Below are 19,614 nucleotides of genomic sequence, written 5' to 3' on the forward strand. Positions count from 1 at the left end.
AATTCTCTTCTTAAGGAAGCTTATGTGACAAGAGCAGAACCTTAAAGTCTGACCAAGTCATTTTCCTGGGCTGGGGGTTCAGAGACCACTCTTTGAAGGTGGGAATACAGCCTTCTCATTTTGTGTGGGATGACAAAAATTCCACTCTTGGAGTTTTAATTGGTTTGTTTTTTTAACTGGGAAGAATAAATGAAAATAGGGAGGTCACATTTGGCTTGTCAGCCATTAACATTTTAGAAAAAATTAGTTATCAGGCTCTTGCCACTCACTGGGAGCCAAGCTGAGGACTGCTTATTTTGAGGAAATAGAAAAGTTCAGAGAAGGCTGGGTCAACTGGAATACATACTGGGGATTCCTAGGCTATGTTGGGGACTGCAGGAGGCTGCTGGGTATGTGCCCAGATACCTGTGGGTTTGACAGAGGTGGCAGGTGTCCAAGACATAATGCCTCATTCTGTTTCTGTAAGGACAAGGCCTGGGTTTTCCCCCTTTATCCAGAGGCTGGGCTGGTTCCTCTCATACCTGCCATTCTACCTCACCCCTTCCCACAGTAAAGAGCACTCAGCAAAAGTCCTTCATGAGGAAGAACGCTGTCGTGGGCAAACCAGTGGGTAGCATTACCAAAGAAGTAAGAAGGGTGGACTGTATTCAAGGCCTTAGGTAGTGTGGGGGTGTGGGGACATCATAAAGGCCACTGGCTTCTCTCATCCTGCTTCTCAGCACACTTGCAGGAGCCACTGGCCTGTCCAGTACAGTGTTCCTTTATATCCCTGTATGTAGATTGAATTCATATCCTGTTGTTATTTCACCTATGGTATATAGTCATCAAATTTTTTTAAAAATTTGTGCAATTGTTGCATAAAGCTTACCATTTTCACCACTTTCAAGTGTACAATTCAGTGTCATTAAGTCCATTGAAATCATTGTGCAATCACTACCACTATCCATATCCAGAATTTTTTTCATCTTGCAAAACTGAAACTTGTGCCCATTAAACAATGACTCCCCATTCTCCCTCCCCTCATCATCCCAGCAGCCACAATTCTATTTGCTGTCTTCCGTGAATCTGAAACTATCCTAAGCGTCTCATCTAAGAGGAATCATACAATATTTGTCCTTTTGTGTCTGGCTTATTTCACTTAGTATAAAATCTTCAAGATTCATCCTTGTAGCCTGGGTCAGAATTTCCTTCCTTTTAAGGATGAATAATGTTCTGCTGTCTGGACACACCCACTTTACTAGTATACAGTCATTTTAATGCTACTATTAAATGCAAGTGCTAAAAGGCTGCAGTAACTGTGAACATCTATGTCAACCACATGCAAACTTTGATCCTGTGCCAAGGGTCTTGGCTTTTGAATTGGGAAGCCTGGAGCTCTGCTCCCCAAGGCCATCTTCCTTGTCTAGTCAGGATCTGCACAGTTTTTGTAAGTCAATGGGAATGAAGTACCTTTTGTTTCTGCTGTTGGTCTCCTGAATCTTTCTCCAAAATCTCAAGTACCAGCCATTTGAATGTGCCCTCTGTCTCCCAGATACAGGATTAAAGACCCAGAAGAGTAGCCTTGTAAATGTAAATGCTTCTTCACAGGGCAAAAACCATATGCCTCCTCTAACAAATATGTAAAATAAACTCTGCTCAATGTCCTGGACCGCAAGTTGAACTGTCTTCAGAAAGAGTCTTTACATTATAGAAAAAGATCTGGAAAGCAGCGGTTCTAGTTTAGCACTACGAGCAAAGGACAGGATGGGAAACAAAAGCCAGGTTTGGGAAACACACCGGATCCCTGCTGGGCAGCTGTTTCTTTACTGTGACAAGTGCTAAGCCACTAGCATCAATCTGAGACTAAAATAATCCTGTCCCTTGCTGGCAATGGTAATATTTAACAGATTTTAATTACATTTCAGGGAAATCGTTAAGATGATCTATGTTTGCTCATGAAAAGAGGCTGAGATAAATTCCACTGTGCAAAGGGGAAATCCATATCTCATTTAATGAATTATTGCTTTCTATTATCTTGTTCTTTTTGTATAAAATAGGCACAGAGAAGCAAGAGACTCTGGAGGACCTCAAATTTTCCTCATGTGTTTTCACAACAGCATGTGAAAGGAAAGTGCGATCAAGAAGTTATCAAGGAAAAGCAGATGGAGAGGTTGTCTGGGCCCAGGCTTCATGATAATTCACACTCTTCATTCATTCTTTTCATTTCCTGCTGTTCTGGCCTTCCGGTTAGTACTACCCAGGGAGCTTGGAGGGACTTCATTTTCATCTAAATTGTTTTCATGAAACTGATCAAAGAAATATCTTGCTTTTTCTTGAGCAGAAGCTCTTAAACTTTACTAGGCATAGCAATCACCGAGATCCCTTTCTAAAATCATTCAGAAGTTGTGACTCATCCTATATAGGCAGGCACACAGAAATCTGCATTTTAATTTTTTTTTAGCCTAAAACTCTTCATTCTCCACTCAGGGCTTAAGAGTCAGTTTATCCTCAATTTTATTTATTTATTTTTGACTGCCCTGCACAGCATGTGGAATCTTAGTTTCCCCACCAGGGATTGAACCTGAGGCCCCCTGCAATGGAAATGTGGAATCTTAACCACTGGACTACCAGAGAAGTCCAGGAACCCAAATTTTAACAAGGACTCCATACCTTGTTCTGGGTCCATAAAGGGCTACGAGAAAATACATTTTAAAACCATTTCTAATTCTTCCACCCAGAGAGGACCCCTGTTAACATTTTGATGTATTTTAGTCTGTTGAGGTATATGTGTATGTGTGATTTTATATTTCTAGTTATCAACCAAATTATACAAATTGGTATACTGTTTTTTCACTTAACATTGTACATAAGCAGTTTCCAATGCTATTAGTTTCCAAAACATTGTTTTAATTAATAATCTCTTGTATAGAGTGTATTGATTTATCTTCTTAACATTGGCCACTTGTATTGTTTCTTCCCTTTTACTTTTAATGTATTTGAACAGAAATCTGTGCTTTGTTTTTCATTTATTTCCTCAGATGGATTTCTGGAAAGGAAATTAGGTTTTTCAACTGAGGTTCTAAGAGAGAATTAAGCCCTAATGTCCTGAGGCATCTGTTGTCTGCATTGAGTTACCATCTCTCCATTGCATCTGAAGTGGCATTAGTTACCACCATCCTTGGGGAACTGAGAAAACAGCCACTCACATTATTTTCTGTGTTCTGTGGCTCACATGAGGAACACTGGTTGAGAATGTGAACATTTTTAAGATTCTTTGCACTTATTGCAAATGGTTTTCTAAAACAATTCCTTGAGTAAATATTACCAGTACCAAACATTTGATTTGTGGTCATTTTTGATAGAGTGGCTATTACTGTTTTATTTTGGCCTCACACATTATTTTATTTTGCACAGTTTGCAGGATTTTAGTTCCTGACCAGGGACTGAAGCCAGGCCCACGTCAGTGAGAACACAGATTCCTAACCACTGGACTACTATGAGATTCTTGAGTGGCTATTACTTTTCAAAATATAGGTTATTTCTGTCAACTGAATTGTTTCTTCTTGGAAGGTAGGAAGTATGGCTTGAACATACAATTATGAAGTGATGACTCATTTTGACATACGATTTGTGGAATTGGTTTCATTTCTTAATATTTGCACTTGAAATTTTATATTTTTCACAGTATCTAGTAAACTGCCTTGAGCATGGTTCAGTGACTGTCCTCTGAAAGAATTTGTGAATCCAATCTGGAGAGTCAGACCGGACAGAGGAAGAACAGCTGGAGGATGGAGGAAAATAATGAAATGGAACAACCCTGGTGGACTCATTTCTATCTCCCACACTTCTAATAAATTCTCTTTTAATTGAGTTCAGCCAGCTTTTGTTATATGCCTTCATGAATATCACATGTTACTCATGTCATTTGTAAACAACAGAGAATAAGAATACACAGTGTAATATGTGAATCAATGACTTGTTGGTATAGACTCAGTATGTACAAGCCACGGAAATACTAAGGAAAGGAATCCTTATTAGTTAAGGTGAGGCAAGGATGACTCGACAGGAACATCTCAAATGGGTCTAGTGGGGCTTGGTTTGGCATTCAAGGGGCAGAGGATAGCTCTAAGCCAGAGGAGAAGTTTAGAACCTAATAGAACTCATGTGGGATAAGAGGAACTGTGTGAACTCAAAGGAAGAGGGAGTAACATTCCAGTGTTCTCCAGCATGGTGGTAGCAACAAACCAGGAAACAAAAAAGGTGAAAGGAAACCTTTCTTTTCTTTATGGAGATTCTGGCTTCTAGTAGATTCTCCATGTGATTTGGATTCTTAAAAACAAACAAAACAAAAAAACCTAGGGTCTTAAGTATTTTTAAAGCTGAGCTGAACAGAGGTTTTTTGAAATATAAGTAAATGTACATCATATTACCATCAGGAAGACTTTGTAAGTTAAGAAGATAATGTCCATGATGTTTCAACATAAAAGTAGGGACTGCTGAAAGTGGGGTGTGGTGGGAAGAGAAGGTGGAGGAAGACCCTAAAAGGAGAAAAAGACACTGAGAAAAAGGAAGGAGGGACTCAGTAAGAGCCTCTGGTCAGGGCAGTTGGTAACAGCTACGTCAACACACCTTGAAGGCCAGCTAGGTGTGTACTACACCGGGATGTGTGCACTACACTGGCAGCCAGACAGTAAGAACCACAATTATCCCCCATTGCTGTGAGGTAGAGAGGACGGTGAGATGGATGGAGACAGAGAGGTTAAATGTTTTTCTCATAGCCCTTGAAGGGTGCCTAGGAGCAGTGATTTCTCTCCCACACAAAGCCTCCTTGGAAAAAGAAAAACAAAAAACCATGAATGCATAACTTACCTGGAAGCAATTTTCCAGTGTGTTCTCCCATTTCAGTCTGGTAGAACAACTTGCCACGTTTTTTTGGTAGTAATTTTCATCTTCTTTCGATAACTTCTCGGTTGATTTTTTCAGTTTATTGAGGAGCTAAAGTAAAACATCAGTGTCACATATTCAGGAACACATTTATGAAAGCCCTTGGTAATTCCAGAGAAAGAATTACATGCATCCCCATAATGAGTTTCTCATCTCCCAGCCAAAGTCACAAACAGTAACAATAGATGACAAAATCAAAGATCTTTCTCAGAAAACAGGGATGTCAGAACTGAAAGGAAACCTAAGGCCCTTTCAATAGGATTCCTTCAATTTTTCTATGAGGAAATTGAGGTCCTTAAATATGATGTGATATGTCTGCTTTCATCAGATGAGGGATGAGGCCAAATGACAGGTGAGGAGAAGCAAGTTCAGATCAGGAATTTGCAACTGTAATCTGGTGATTCTTGTACTCTTATTTAGTAAATTCTTTAGTCCTCGGCATTTCTTACTGGCACAGGTAGAGATTTGTACAATTAGATAATTTGTAGAACTAGCATTAGGTCTGGAACATTCTGTCACTTCATCACTATGTAAACTCTGCAGTCTAACTCTGGAATCAAACTTCAGGATTACAGTCCTGGTTCTAACTGCCGGTGAGTTGCTTCATAAGACACAGTTTCCTCATCTTTGTGATGGGCATAGTGATGCTCCCACTTCATTGTATTGTTTGTTTTCTGGTTTTTTTGTTTTGTTTTGTTTTTGCTTTTGGCCACACTGCATGGCAGGTAAAAATCTTAGTTTCCCAACTAGGGATTGAACCTGCTCACCCTCCACTGGAAGCACGGAGTCTTATCCACCGAACCGCCACAGGGGAGTCCCCACTGTGTTGTCTTGAGGAGTCCAGCAGGTGATGCAGGTAAGGAACAGGGCACATTGCTCAAAATTTGTCAATAGCATAGCACTCAAAGACAAGTGAGCATGGCTATTACTAGTGAAGAGCCTGTGGTTGTTCAGTCACTCAGTTGCGTCTGACTCTCTGCGAAGAGCCTGATACATGCCACTGTTCACTGTAAGTTATGGACAGCTTGACAAATGCTTTCCTACACTTGTCAAATGGGAAATTTCCAGTTTCCCATCATGGATCCTGATTCTCAATGATTTGCACCTTAACAAAGAGCCCCCCTGGCTAATCCTTCAAACTGGCTATTCTGATGGTAAAAATCAAAGTGATACAAAACTCTCTGGACCAGGGTAGCTTGAACTGAATTCTCAAAATCTCACATCTTTGAGAAAGGAAGAAGTTGTATTATATGAAGGATTCTCAGACTTTAATATGCCTAGGAATGACCAGACATTCTTGGAAATTTTCAGGGTCCCACAAGTAGCAATATTGATTCAGTAGTTCTGTAGTGGGATTGGGAAATCTGAATTTTTGTTGCCTCCTCAGATGATTCTGATGCACATGGTCCCCAAATCACAGTTCAGGAGCACCAAGGACCCCTCTGATTTAAGCAGCTTAAGAATTTCAAGGATAGAGATAAATGTTTTTAAGAATGCCCCTCTTTGTGTTTAAGGACATTTTGACTAACATTTCAGTAATGAACGTTCATCCAAAATGCTGAATGTTAACACCATTCACTTTATTATTCCAGTTCACAGGCTAGCCATTCAACTGTCCCTCAGCTCTGATGGATGGTCTACTCAGGACATGGTTGGTTTTGCATATCAAGTGCAATGAGCCATTTATCTATAGAGACATGGGCTTGTGAATTTTAGCCTAATAATGATACAGAGAAAGACTTGAATGTGTACCATGGCTACACTTGGCCAAGTCATTGTTCTCCGGGTCTTGTTGAGTGTGCCCAGGTCCCTGGCAATAAGAATGGAGTCACTTTGGAGCTGACAACTCACGTTTATCAGCCTGCACCATATAGCTATCGACTAGAAGTTTCTGCTCAGCAAACTTACAGCAAATAACCCCAAACAGATACAGAAGAATAGAGACTCATATATTCTAATTTAAAACTTTTCAGAAACTTCTCTTAAATTTGTCAGATTAAATACTTTTTCTTTGCTCTTTTCTTTCTCTTGAAACAAACATCTCATCCATTCACTCATTCATTAACATTTCTTGACGCCACAGCTGTGTCATGTACTAGACACTGGGAATAGATAAAGGAATAGATAGGCTCCTTCTCTACTCGGGGACCAACACAGACCATTGCTATTCTGTGTAATAGATCCCCAGATGAGAGAAATAGTCAGGTATCACAGAGTGACCCCTGTGTGAATAAACCTAAAATGAAAGTAGGAATTGGTGAGGCAAAAGAGCTTGACATGGTATCAAAAAGACATTTTTGGTGAGGTTGGAGCACACAGTTTGAGAGGAAGAACAGCAAGTGAAAGCGCTGAAGAGTTAGGCAAGGATCAAGTCAGGGAGGGTCTTCAAGAGCCATATAGAGGAGTTGTTCTTTATTCTGAGGTCACCTGGGTGTATTTTAAGGCTTTTTAAAGGAGAATGATACACTCAGATTCAAGTTCCAGAAAAGTCAGCCCAGCTTGTATATGGGGAATAGATAAGGAGATGCAACACTGAAAGCCAAGACACCAGTTTGTCAATTGGAGTAACCCAAGTAGTGATGACAGTGTCCTGGGAGAGAGTAGTGCCCGTGGAGAGAAATATGCGCAGATAAATTCAAGAAGCACTTAGGTTAGTACTTAGAATTGGGAGGATATGTGGATGGTAATGTTCAAAGATATAAAAAACAGAGGCATTAAAAACACTTTTGGTAAAGGGAAGGGATGGTTTTGATTTTCGATATTGAGTTTGTTTGAAGTGCCAGAGTGCAGTTCAGAAATTGGTTTGGTTTGGAGATATAAACTGGGGTATCGTCAGCAGAGACATAGTAGATGGAGCTTTGAGAAAATATTTGTTGAGTACCTGTTGTTATTGAGCACTTGATATTGAGAGTACTGTGTCAGACTCGAGATACAAGCCAAATAAAACCGAATGAGGCCCAGGAGGGATATCATCAGACACAGCAATATAGACAGTTCAGGAAGAACAAGGGAAGTCCATAAAGGAGCTTAAGAAAAAATTGACAGGAAAACCAAAAGAGTAAGATTTGTTGAAGTTGAGAATATTTCTAGAAGGGGAAATTCAATGGTGATTGACGCTTTTAAGAAATTAAATAGTCAGAACTGGAAAGCACCCATTAGCTTTAGTAACAAGGACCACATTGTATTCAAGGGTAAGAACATTCCTAGCAAATTGGTGGGGAAATCTTGGTTGTTGCTTTGAGGAGTGAACAGATGAGGAAGTGGAGACAGAGCACAGATAACCCTTTCAATGAATCTTCTTGTAAAAAGAAAGAGGGACTTCCCTGGTGGTCCACTGGCTAAGACTCTGAGCTTCCAGTTCCAGGGGCATGGGTTCAATCCCTGGGCAGGGGTGGGGACTAAGATTCCACATACTGCACAGCACAGGCAAAAAGTAAAAACATAAATAAATAAAGAGATGATATGTGGAGAGGAACAGGACTGTGGTCATGGAGGGTGTCTCCCTGACTCTTTCTACTCTCCCAAGATAGAAGGAAGTCGAGAAGGCTGATGGGAAGCAACTCTTAGAGAGGAGTCTGTGTGAGATCCGGGAGAGAAGGGAATAATCAAGGGAAGGGTCACTGAGAGGAGGCGGGGCTGGGAGTCCAAACACAGGATGAAAAACTGGCCTGTCCCACTGCACACAGGACTTCAGTAGGCAGGTGGCCGTGCTGACCGCTGGGTTCTCTGTGATGCTCTAGGTGAGATAATCTGCCAAGAGTGAATGATGGAACAGTAGTGAGAAGAGTGAAGATGCAGATCAGCTTCTGGGGAGAGTAAGGGTTGCTGAGCAGGAAAACAAGGACTGATGAGTGGCACAAACCTGGCCAGGTCAGGGAGGAGGTCATGGGCAGGACTCTGTGAGGTGCAAAGATGAACGCTGCCTTAGGTGTTGAGCCTTGGGACTAAAAATGAAAAAGCTACCAGATAAAGTGATGAAGGTGGTAGGGGTCTGTGATGTAATGACAGCCAAGGGCTATAGTTAACAGGACCAGCTGGAGAGAGGTGGGGGAAGGATCACAGACTTCTGCCTCCCTGGAAAGCGGCTAATGAGGGAAGGAAGCAGAAATTCAACACTTAGCTGCCCATGCTTTTCCCCTTGTTATTCCCTGACGTCAATGAAGAATAGCTTCTAATGAGGGCCCCGAATGCCTACAGCAGGGTCCCAGAGCTTAGGTTTTTAACCTACTTTGGTTTTGCTTCCTCCTTGGAAGCTGTCTCATTATTTAATCCTTGTTATTATGATCATTTCAAACTGTGAAGATTGACACAAGAACCTTGTAAAATCTTGCTAACAATGAATTTAAGTTATTCAGCTAATAGCTTCTCAGGTGAGATAGAGTTACTTGGTGATGACAATTCTTGTCTTCTTTTAAGGATGTTTTGGGTTGCAGTGTGTGGCCTGCATTTCCTTAGAGGGAGCCCATCCTTAGGGGAAGATATTGACTATTTCAGAGGTTTCCAGTCTGGGGCACACACCACCTGGGGTGTGCAAAATAATTAGTATTCCAATATTATTTGTGTTCATTTCTGCATAAAGAGAGTATTTCAGCTTACTCTTATTCAATATATGAATTGATACTGGTGCCCACACAAGGACAGTTGAGGATTCTGAAGTGTTCTGGAGGGAGAGTGGAAATTTTACAACATGAGATGCTGATGTGGGTCTTTACACACATCTTCTTCACTCTCAGTATCTATGTACATGTGCCCCTCATAAGGAGTCTGGATCATATGGATTTGCAGATGTATTATCTAGCTTTATTTATTTATTAATTTATATTTTTGGTCTCACCACTCAGCATTTGGAATCTTAGTTCCCTGACCAGGGATTGAACACAAGTCCTCTGCAGCGGAAGCTCGAAGTCTTAACCACTGAACTGCCAGGGAAGTCCTCATCTAGCTTCAGTTAGGTTCATACACAAAATTGACACATGCTTTATGCAGATTTCTGCTGTGAAGCTATAGATTGATGTTAACAATGCAAGCACAAGAAAGCCACAGGAAATACTAACAATGCAAATGCAAGAAAGCCACAGGAAAATGTCAGAGCTCCTGCTTTCTTCGCTCCGGATGATGGCTGCGTCATCATCTGCATGAAAAGGTAAAAACTGGCATGATCTAATGAGAGCTGATGAGAAGCTAACCAAAAACTTGACATTATAAGAGGATATATTAGAAATACAAATTTATATTTCACTAGGGTTAAGGCTGAACCTTGTCCCACATGTATATTTTATTTATATATGTCACTGAATGACTACATGAAGTCATCATGATCAACTAATCACTGAAAATATTATTTCATTTTTACCACATCCTTCAAATATTTCTACTTTTTCATGTTTTATAATGTTTTTAACATTAATATAATATAAAAGTATATATAGGATATACAGGATAGGTAAAGTACATTGTGTATTATGCTATGCATATGTATATCTTACTTATTTGGGGTATGAGCTTATTTGGGGTGTTTAACAGGGCTCCTTATCAAAAACATTGGACACTGGTTTGCTTTGTTATCTGTTGATAATACCTTTCAAAAATATGTGGAGACCAGGAATAACTTTGGATCCCATCTCATACTCTGCCACGCTACAGCTCTGCAGAGACCCCACACAGAGGTGGAGTCAGCCAATTCTCCTGTGTTCACAGCTAACGGCAGGAAGCTGCTCATCCATCTCTAAGCCACATGCACTCAGCTGGCCATGAGATGTTACCTTCTGCTTCTCCTTCTCAGTTGTAATTTGCTTGGAGCTTTCTACAAGATGGAAAAGTGCTTCATGCTTCTTGGTGCTAACCATCAATTTCTTCTTGGCCTAGAGTCAAAAACATACAAGAAAAGCAAAGAAGGATCAGAAACTGGTGTCAAGAGAGAAACTCTTCTGTTCTGGAACAAGTTATATTCACGTGCTAGCTTGAATGATTGTATATTTTTAGTTCTTCATTTCTGCCCTCACCGCAAAATCTGCTAAAACACCACAGTGGCTAATATTTTACCTTGAGAACCATTGTATATTTTTTCATTGCATTCAGTTCATTCAAGAGGGTCATGTATTTTGTTAAATCATTGAAGGCTAAGTCTACAAACCATAATTGAGGTCATTTTAAGAAGCTCTCCTAAAACTTAGAGCAAAAGGGAAATTTTGCTCCCTGATGCCCTGGCTTGAGAGCTGGGCATCTGCCTGACATCCTGAGAATTGCTCTGAATTTGCAGCAGGCAGGTAGAGGGAGGAGTCGGGAAGGAAGAGCATTTAAAGTCCCCCTCCTCTGCTGATGCCTCCAACCTCAGCATGGTTTATAATTTAAGTGATTGTTCTCTATTGCATACAGCCCCAGCTCTGGATGTTCCAGAGATAAATCAATAGAATCTGGTTTGAGTTGGATTCAACCTGTTCAGGAAGTGGGTCTATTGAAAAGGCTGTATGGTTTTTCACCTCAAGTTGCAAGGACTGTAAAAACCAGATAATGAAGGGGAAAATCTCCGTCTCTCTTTCCCTATGAAGTCAGAGGCAAAACCTTCTGAATGTCTCTAAACACGTGAAACCTCTATAAAAGGAAATTCAAGGAACAAGCAGCTCAGAGAGCCCGCCTCCCCCCACCTTCTGTTGGTCACATGCCTGCTGATAAAGGAGAGCAGGAGGCAAGAACATTTGGTCCTTTAAGGCTTTTCACTTGCATCTCCAAAACAGACTATGCTTCATTACTGAATGAAGACATGCTGAATCCCTTGAATTGTAACTGGAGAGAAAATTATTATAGCACAAGCATTTTATGTTCTCTAATTTCTCTGTCAATCTTCATAAAAATAAAATCATTTTACTTAGAAAAATTACTTGGTGGAAACTGGGAAATAAGAAGGTTTTTGTTGTTGTTGTTGTTGTTTCTGAAAGCAGTGACAGCTACTGAAAATGGTTTCTCTTCTCATCTATTACATCAAATTTTCCATGAAAGCTGAATATTTAAGAATGAATTTTTTAAAAAACAGTTTAAGAAAGCTCATAAATCAAGAGCAAACTTGGAAACAAATGGCTGGACACTGTTTATGGGACACTCACATATTTACTATAAAAGTGATTCTCATGAGCATCCTTTTACTGGGATTACTATTGTCAGCACAGAAATTCACTTTTCTCAAACATTTATAATTACTTAGGATTTATAATTACTTAGGGCTCTTAGGGAGCCCTCGGTTCCAGCAACAGCTTCAGAGGCAACGTTGAGAGCTGAAATGGGGTCCCCTGTTTCTGAAGGTGTCTCTGCTTATTTGGCACTCATGATTGTCTACTTGAGAGAGAAGGATCTTTGGGGGCACCAGTACTTCAGAAATGAAAAAGGAGAATTTTAACTTTGGGAGTCCAAGTCTTCTCAAAGGGGATCATTGGGTTTTCTGAGCAGATTCCCTCTGCACTGGCTTCCAGTCTTTCCCCCTCAAAATGAATTCCTCCTAAACTGGATTGTTCTAGAATAATCTTCTGTACATACATATGGGCACCATCTGTGATTCTCTCTGCTTACAACCATATAATGATGCCCTAAATTCTCACATCAGATCATAACTGCTCTCCTTAGAAGTCATTCACTACTTCTTGTACACGTGTTATTAATGTCTAGCCAGCTGAACTTTAAATTACACGAAACAAGAACCGTGTCTTAGTGCAGCGTGCTGCACAAGAAGTGGGTCGTACATACTCATGGAGTCAATACAGGCATCCCCTTTACAAATCTTCACCCATCCCTCAACCATGCTCCTCTCACTGGAGGAACAGAGATCACGAATGACCTTCTATAAAAGACAAGACCAAAACTCAGTATTCATTTCATGCCCTAAGTCACAAATTATACAGAGAGGCAGTCAGTGTAGGCAACGGTTAAGGTCAGTAACCTGGAGGCCAGGTTACTTGGTTCAACCATTAACCAGTTTTGTAACCTTAGAAGATTATTAACCTCTGTGTCTACACTTCCCCACCCATCTATAAAATGGGACAACACATTGTCATATACCACATTGGTTGGTTTTTGTGATGATTCAATGCATAAATATATATAGCACTTGACATACAATAAAAGCTACTTACTAGCTATAAATGAAAGCCATATTTGGAGTTTTGCTCCTCTATAGGTTTAGTTGAAAGATTTGTTGTTTAGTCAATAAGTTGTGTTAGTCTCTTGCGACCCCATAGACTGTACCCCTCCAGACTCCTCCTTCCATGGGATTTCCGTGGACACATCTATGTAATAACTCAGATGAGGAAACAGTCTTCTCTTCAGTTAGCACTTAAAAACACTGACACTGAAATACATGGGGCTTCCCTTGTGGCTAAGATGGTAAAGAATCTTCCTGCAATGCTGGAGACACAGGTTCAATATCTGGGATGGGAAGATCCCCTGAAGAAGGGAATGGCAATCCACTCCAGTAGCCTTGCTTAGAGAATTCCATGGATTGAGGAGCCTGGCAGGCTACAGCCCATGGGGTTGCAAAGAGTCTGACATGATTGAGCACTTTCTCTTAAAAAAAAAAAATGATCACATTTGTGCGAATGCCAAAAGCGTCAATCCTAAATATTGAGTTTACACGAATGACATTTGTGTATACTTGCCTTAATTTGTTGATTCCAGTTGCTAATGACAAGATTTGCTGTCTTCTCAACTTCGTTATCAAGCTATCAAGGGGGAAAAAAGGAAAAAAAAAATTTTTGCTGTCTTCTTGTTGAGTCATGGTGCTGGCTTATTAATTATAGTACAATTAGTATCATAAGCAATAGAAATTTAAAAACCTTACAGTGGACATATTTCCTGAGAAAGTAGCCAACTCTCTTTTCCTCAGGTCAAGAATCTTATTACAGGATTTAGTATGAATGCATTTGGTTGGTAAGATAATCATTTATAATATATAGTTATATTTAAAAAAATATAAATGGGTACAATCTGTGTGGAGTGGAGGAGGAACTTGCGTAACTTGATATCATGTCTCATCCTATTATTTCCTTTTCTGCTTCATTCTGTGGAGCCCACACTTTAACACCCTGAAGAATGGTAAAAGTCCTTCAATGGTAACTTAACTAAGCATCTTATAATTTCTGAAGTGAATACTGCTTTAATTTCAAAGAGATTGAATCATTCATCATAATTAACTTTTTCTTCTACTTTAAAATAGCCAGTGGAACAGTAATAAAGCTGATGAAAATGGACCTGGGCAACCTCCTAAGGAGATCAGACTTAAGTGAGGGCAAAACCTTTTACCCAAACCATAGACTTTTCCTCTAAACCCTCAGACCAGCCATCACTCAATCACCTTGAGATCTAGCAACACTGTATTTTTTTTTAATCAGTTCATTAAACTTGGATTATGTGTTTTATTGTAACAAATATGATTAAAATAATTTTATGCATTGTGCCACTTTTGACTTTCTGTGGCTGAAATGCAGAACAAGTTCACTTAAAAAATTCAAATCTTTTGTGAGAAAATGTGATAGGGTGATAGGGGTGCAATGTTGTTTAGTCATTCAGTCATGTGCAATTATGAACTGAACAATATATAGCCTTGTCGTACTCCTTTTCCTTAGGCACAGTGCTATGATCCTTATCCCATTGCTTTAGATAATTAATATCATGGTCCCCACACTGCTGGTTCAGTTCATAATTGCTTCACATTTGCCCATCCCTATTGCACCCCTGGGCTTCCCTGGTGGCTTAGTGGTAAAGAAGTTGCCTGCCAATTCAAGAGGCGTAGGTTCGATCCCTGGGTTGAGAAGATCCCCTTGAGAAGGAAATGGCACCCTGTTGTAGTATCCGTGCCTGGGAAATCCCATGGACCTCTAGAGGAGCCTGGTGGGCTACAGTTCATGGGGTCGCAAAGAGTCAGACATGACTGAATGACTAAACAACATTGCACAAATGAAACTATTCTGGAAGGAAAAGTACATAGGCCATACAGATGACCAGGTGGTCTGAAAGTATTGCTTATTTTTCTTCCATTTTAAGGCTATTTGAGAATTATAACTATTATTGCTTTAACTTAGTCCCGAGCTGAAAAGTATAAAAAAGCATTTCCTCTTAAAATTGTGTTTATAATTCTATTTACAAAAGGAGCATTTATTTATTGAAAAGCAATGTAAACACAAAAAATACAAAAAAATTAAATAAAAATAGCCTCTAATTCCACTATCTAGAGATAATTCTTATTAACATTCTGGGAAGGTGAATCTAGGATTGTTTTCTATGCACATATACACATATTTATTTTATAAAATTGAAGTTATATTGTTAGATTTGCTCACTTTGTTTTTTAATTTAGCACTACATCCCCATACCATTAAATTCTTCTATAAGATTTTTAATGGTTACATAGAATTCCATTGCTTGAATTTATCCTAATTTATTTTTGGAAGATGAGAATGTTTCCATTTTTTCACTACTATAAACAAGGCTTTAACAAACATCCTCATACATGAATCTTTGGATTTGTGTTTATTTTTATGATAAAATTCCTAAAACTTGTATTACTTTTCGATTACCTAGCTCTTGAGCCAAAGACAGAAATCTTGCTTTAACGGGGAAGAAATGAAATATTTTGACTCACTGATTTTCTCTTCTTCTCATGTGCACTCAGGACTTGATGAGCTGGTTTTATTGCTTCCAACTCAATTGCTTTGCCAAGTTTTCTGGAAATAGAACATAAAAGACACACAAGCCTAGTATTAGGATTTATATCTACCTTCCAAATTATTTTCTGGGGAAATAAAATAGTGTGTTACAGCACATCTATTCAGTGCAAGTTTGCAGGGGAGTATTTGTAGTACACCCACTTTAAATATTTATGACTCCCTTTGGGGTTGGAGCAAGGCTGGGCTGTGAGTACTCACTGGTGCAGGTCCCCTGCAGACTTCATGCCCTCCGAGACCCAGGCCCAGGCACTGACAAGACAGCTGGAGGGAAAAACAAAGGAGGACAAGTGTGGGTGTCATTTTCCCAGGAGTCCCAGAAATAGAGCATCCCATCCGATTTCTGCATTTGGCAATTGCACTCATATCCCTAATCCTGTTTTAATTTCTCCATGGGATTAAATCCTGCCAACATATTTATCTGCACTGTAGTCATTACATGATCTGCTTTTTTTCCCCAGTCATTTTCATTCCAGTTTCCATTTCATGTCTGTAGAGTATCAGGGAAATAAAGTAAGCAAGGATGAGAAGACATTTAGAACAGGTGGGAGAAAGCGTGCCACAGGTAGAAGACCCTTAAAGACAACCTTTTCAGGCTGTTCATTTTACAGATGCACAACCGGAGGCTCAGAGAAGTCAAGTGATGGAGGACTTGAGAGCCCTGCGCATACCCTGTCTGCTCCTCTTGAGGTTGGCTGTAGCTCAGATTCCCTGCTGGCCTTCAGGAACACAGCTCAGATACTCCACAGTCTTGTGAGCAGTATCTCAATTTAACAAAAGGGTTGCTCTGCCCTGACCCAAGCAGCACAAAGAGAGAATCAAGAAATATGATGCTATTTTTCTCCTACATATAGTTGGCCGTCAAATAGCGAGCCCATTTTATCAATAAACCGAAGGGATAGAGCCAGTGTAGACTTTGATGGAATGGAGAGGACAGATCGGTGCCCCTACTGAGAGCAAGACGGCACCAAGATTTTTGCCTCCAAATGACTTGGGCTGCACCTGGCAGCCAGAGGATGGGAGAACTAGATCAAAGGATGACAGATTTTCAATGCCTCCAAAGCCAGGCACTAAACTGGGCATAAGAGAGGACCTATTGTATGCTCCCAATTATAGGAAAGTCCAGAAAAGACAAAATAATCTAGATTGAAAAAAAGCAAATCAATGTCACCTTGGGACTGTGTTAGGGAAAGGACTGTAAACAGGTACAAGTCATCTTTTGGTGTGATGAAAATAGATATATTTTGATTTTCGTGGAGGCTGCATGGTGTATACTTATAACAAAATCGATCAAAATATATGCTTAAAATTTGTGCTTATTATTGCATGTAAATTAAATCTCAGTAGAATTTTTTTTTTTGCAAGAAATCCAAGTACACTTTTAGGAAGAGAATGTGACTTTTGCCCCTAGGAGGAGCAAGGCAGCAGAGCCGGAACGTGAAGGCATTGACCTCGGAGGGTCTGTGTCTGAATCCACAAGCTCCCCCTTTGTGTCCTGCTTGACCTTGGAAGAATCACTCGGTTTCTCTGACCCTCACTTAATTGGTCTTTGAGAACAGAAATAATTTGGGTTATTATACAAGTACCTCACAGAAATTATATGAGGTAGGTTTTATTTCCATCTTAAATACACTACACACTGATATGGACTTTCCAGGTGGCACAGTGGTAAAGAATCCACCTGCCAATGTAGGAGACTCAGGTTCAATCTTTGGGTGGGGAAGATCCCCTGGAGCAGAAAATGGCAACCCACTCCAGTATTCTTGCCTGGGAAATCCCATGGACAGAGGAGCCTGGCGGGCTACAGTCCATAGGGTCGCAAAGAATCAGACACGACTTAGGGACTGAGCACGAGATTCCTAATTCACCCAGTTGGTAAGTAAGCGAGCCAGAATTTAACCTGGGCAGTCTGGAAAAGTCTATTTATATTCAACCAGTGTGCTCTACTAGTGCCTTTGCAGGCTGAAACTATTAGTCACTCAGTCATGTCCGACTCTTTGCGACTCTATGGACTGCAACTCACCAGGTTTCTCTGTCCATGGACTACTTCCAGGCAAGAATACTGGAGTGGGTTACCATTCTCAACTCCAGGGGATCTTCCTGACCTAGGGATTGAACCTAGGTCTCCTGCATTACAGGCAGATTCTTTACCATCTGAGCCACCAGGAAAGCCCCAGGCTACTAAAATAGTATCCTAAAAATCAAGCTCAAAGTCAGAGCAATTTGCTGTTATAAGATGATGACTAAGGAGGAGTAGGAATGCTCCACAAGGCTTCTATTTTTTCTTTCCCTCTTCCTTTTACCATCAGAAAGGGTCTTTGCAATGACACTGCCATGGGGTGACATCTACAAATAATAGTCAAATCTTTGTAACAAATTATCACTAATGGACCATTTTATAAGAATACCAATATCTTTCCTCTCTTCCCCAAGAGAAGTAATTGACTTTATTTTCAACTGAATTGAAAAAAACTTGTGAACCAACATTTTCTTCAGCACCTGATGTGGTAATGTCTTTACCTATATTATCTCATTTAATATACACCCTAGTACCCACCCTCCCCCCACACACAAAGGAACATGCCTTGTTACTCCATATAACAGAAGAGGAAATCAAGGGAGGCCAGGTTATTTGTTGAAAGTCATAAAATTGAGATAAAGTGGGATACACACTTCAGGACTTCAAGACCTTCCGGCTTAACAACTCTGCTTCCCAAGTTAGTATCATCACCAAGGCCTTTTCTGAATATGATCTTAGGCCTCACAATGACACAGGATGAATTCAGTTCTGAAATTCATTATCTGTGTCACCAAACAAGTTTCTTAAACTCTCAAAGCTTTAAGTCCTTGTGTGTAAATAGGGATCATAAAAAGACTTCTCAGAGATTGTTGTGAGGATTAAATGTAGCATATCTAGAAAAACATTTAATGCAGTGTCTGGCACACAGTAAGTGCCCAAGAACTGGAAACCAGGCTTGATGCTCTGGACTTGCCACCTTTATAAAAGGAAGCTGGAACTGAACATATGTTGAAGGAGGAAACAGACAGAACAGGCTCCATCTTGAAAGCAGGACTCCATCTTGGGCCGGACTGTGGACTTTGAGCTATATGCCTAGTATCTGCAGAAATGACATATCAACTGGAAAACCAGACCCCCCCACCCCAACATGAAAGAGCCCCAGGGCTCATACCTAGACTCTCCATCACCTAAAAGAATACCCTAATTATCTGTGTAACTGAATAGAATAATAAATTCTATTATGCTTATTGGGGTATGACCACCGGCCTATTGATAATTGTCCACTGTTAGCTACCTAGGCTTAAGGCATGTGAATCACAGGTTTAAGGCATACGAATCACGGGTTAACTTGACTGTATCTTTCTTGTCTTTTGTTCAGACTAGTTTCAGAGAATTTGGGGAGCTGGGTTTGAGCATGTACACTTAGGGTACATAAGGTTTTCACAAAAACTGGTCAGGGTCCTTGGCTAAGAGGAGACTCTGGCTTGGGTCCGCTGGTGTAATAAACTGCACTCCACTATCTGCATTGTCCTTCTGAGTGAATTTGTTTCCCGGAACACGTGGCTACAACAATGTCACTTTTTAAAAATTATTTTTAAGAGTGATTTTTGCCTTACCTCTTCCATGTACTTACTTTTTCTTTGTGCTCTGTAATGTTTTGCTTAGCTTGGTTGCCAGTTTCTGAAGTCCTTTGGCATAATTAATCTCCAGATTTGCCCTGTTAGCAAAGGGAGAGTTGTTGGATAGGATACAATGACTGGAAATCAAGAAAAACACACATCCGCACACAAAGATTTGAAGGAGGACACAGGCTGATAATGTAGTACATAAAGAGATGATTTGTCTACTAGAAGGATTCTCCTGCCCTAGGCGTAATCTTTAAGGATATCCAGGAGAGTCCTAAAAAGGTAGAAAAGCTTTAATTTAACCTTCTTGTACAGTAGCATTATGGGTTGGATTGTGTTC

General features: G+C 40.2%; 1 protein-coding gene across 7 annotated transcripts in view; it reads right to left on the minus strand.

Moving 5' to 3' along the window:
* The window catches only part of NOSTRIN (nitric oxide synthase trafficking), a 60,549-nt gene that overhangs the window by 16,326 nt on the left and 24,609 nt on the right, over positions 1-19,614 (minus strand). For 5 of the 7 annotated variants that reach the window (XM_061135041.1, XM_061135040.1, XM_061135044.1 and 2 more), the window contains 6 exons: positions 19,283-19,366; positions 15,831-15,893; positions 15,548-15,629; positions 13,566-13,628; positions 10,686-10,784; positions 4,849-4,974 (listed from right to left, as the gene is read on the minus strand). In XM_061135041.1, coding sequence (XP_060991024.1) covers positions 4,849-4,974; positions 10,686-10,784; positions 13,566-13,628; positions 15,548-15,629; positions 15,831-15,893; positions 19,283-19,366 — 517 coding nt within the window. The remainder of the gene's footprint in view (positions 1-4,848; positions 4,975-10,685; positions 10,785-13,565; positions 13,629-15,547; positions 15,630-15,830; positions 15,894-19,282; positions 19,367-19,614) is intronic. The other 2 variants (XM_061135042.1, XM_061135047.1) reach the window with 1 other exon arrangement.

Source organism: Dama dama, chromosome 33, assembly GCF_033118175.1.
Source record: "Dama dama isolate Ldn47 chromosome 33, ASM3311817v1, whole genome shotgun sequence".
Lineage (NCBI taxonomy): Eukaryota > Metazoa > Chordata > Mammalia > Artiodactyla > Cervidae > Dama > Dama dama.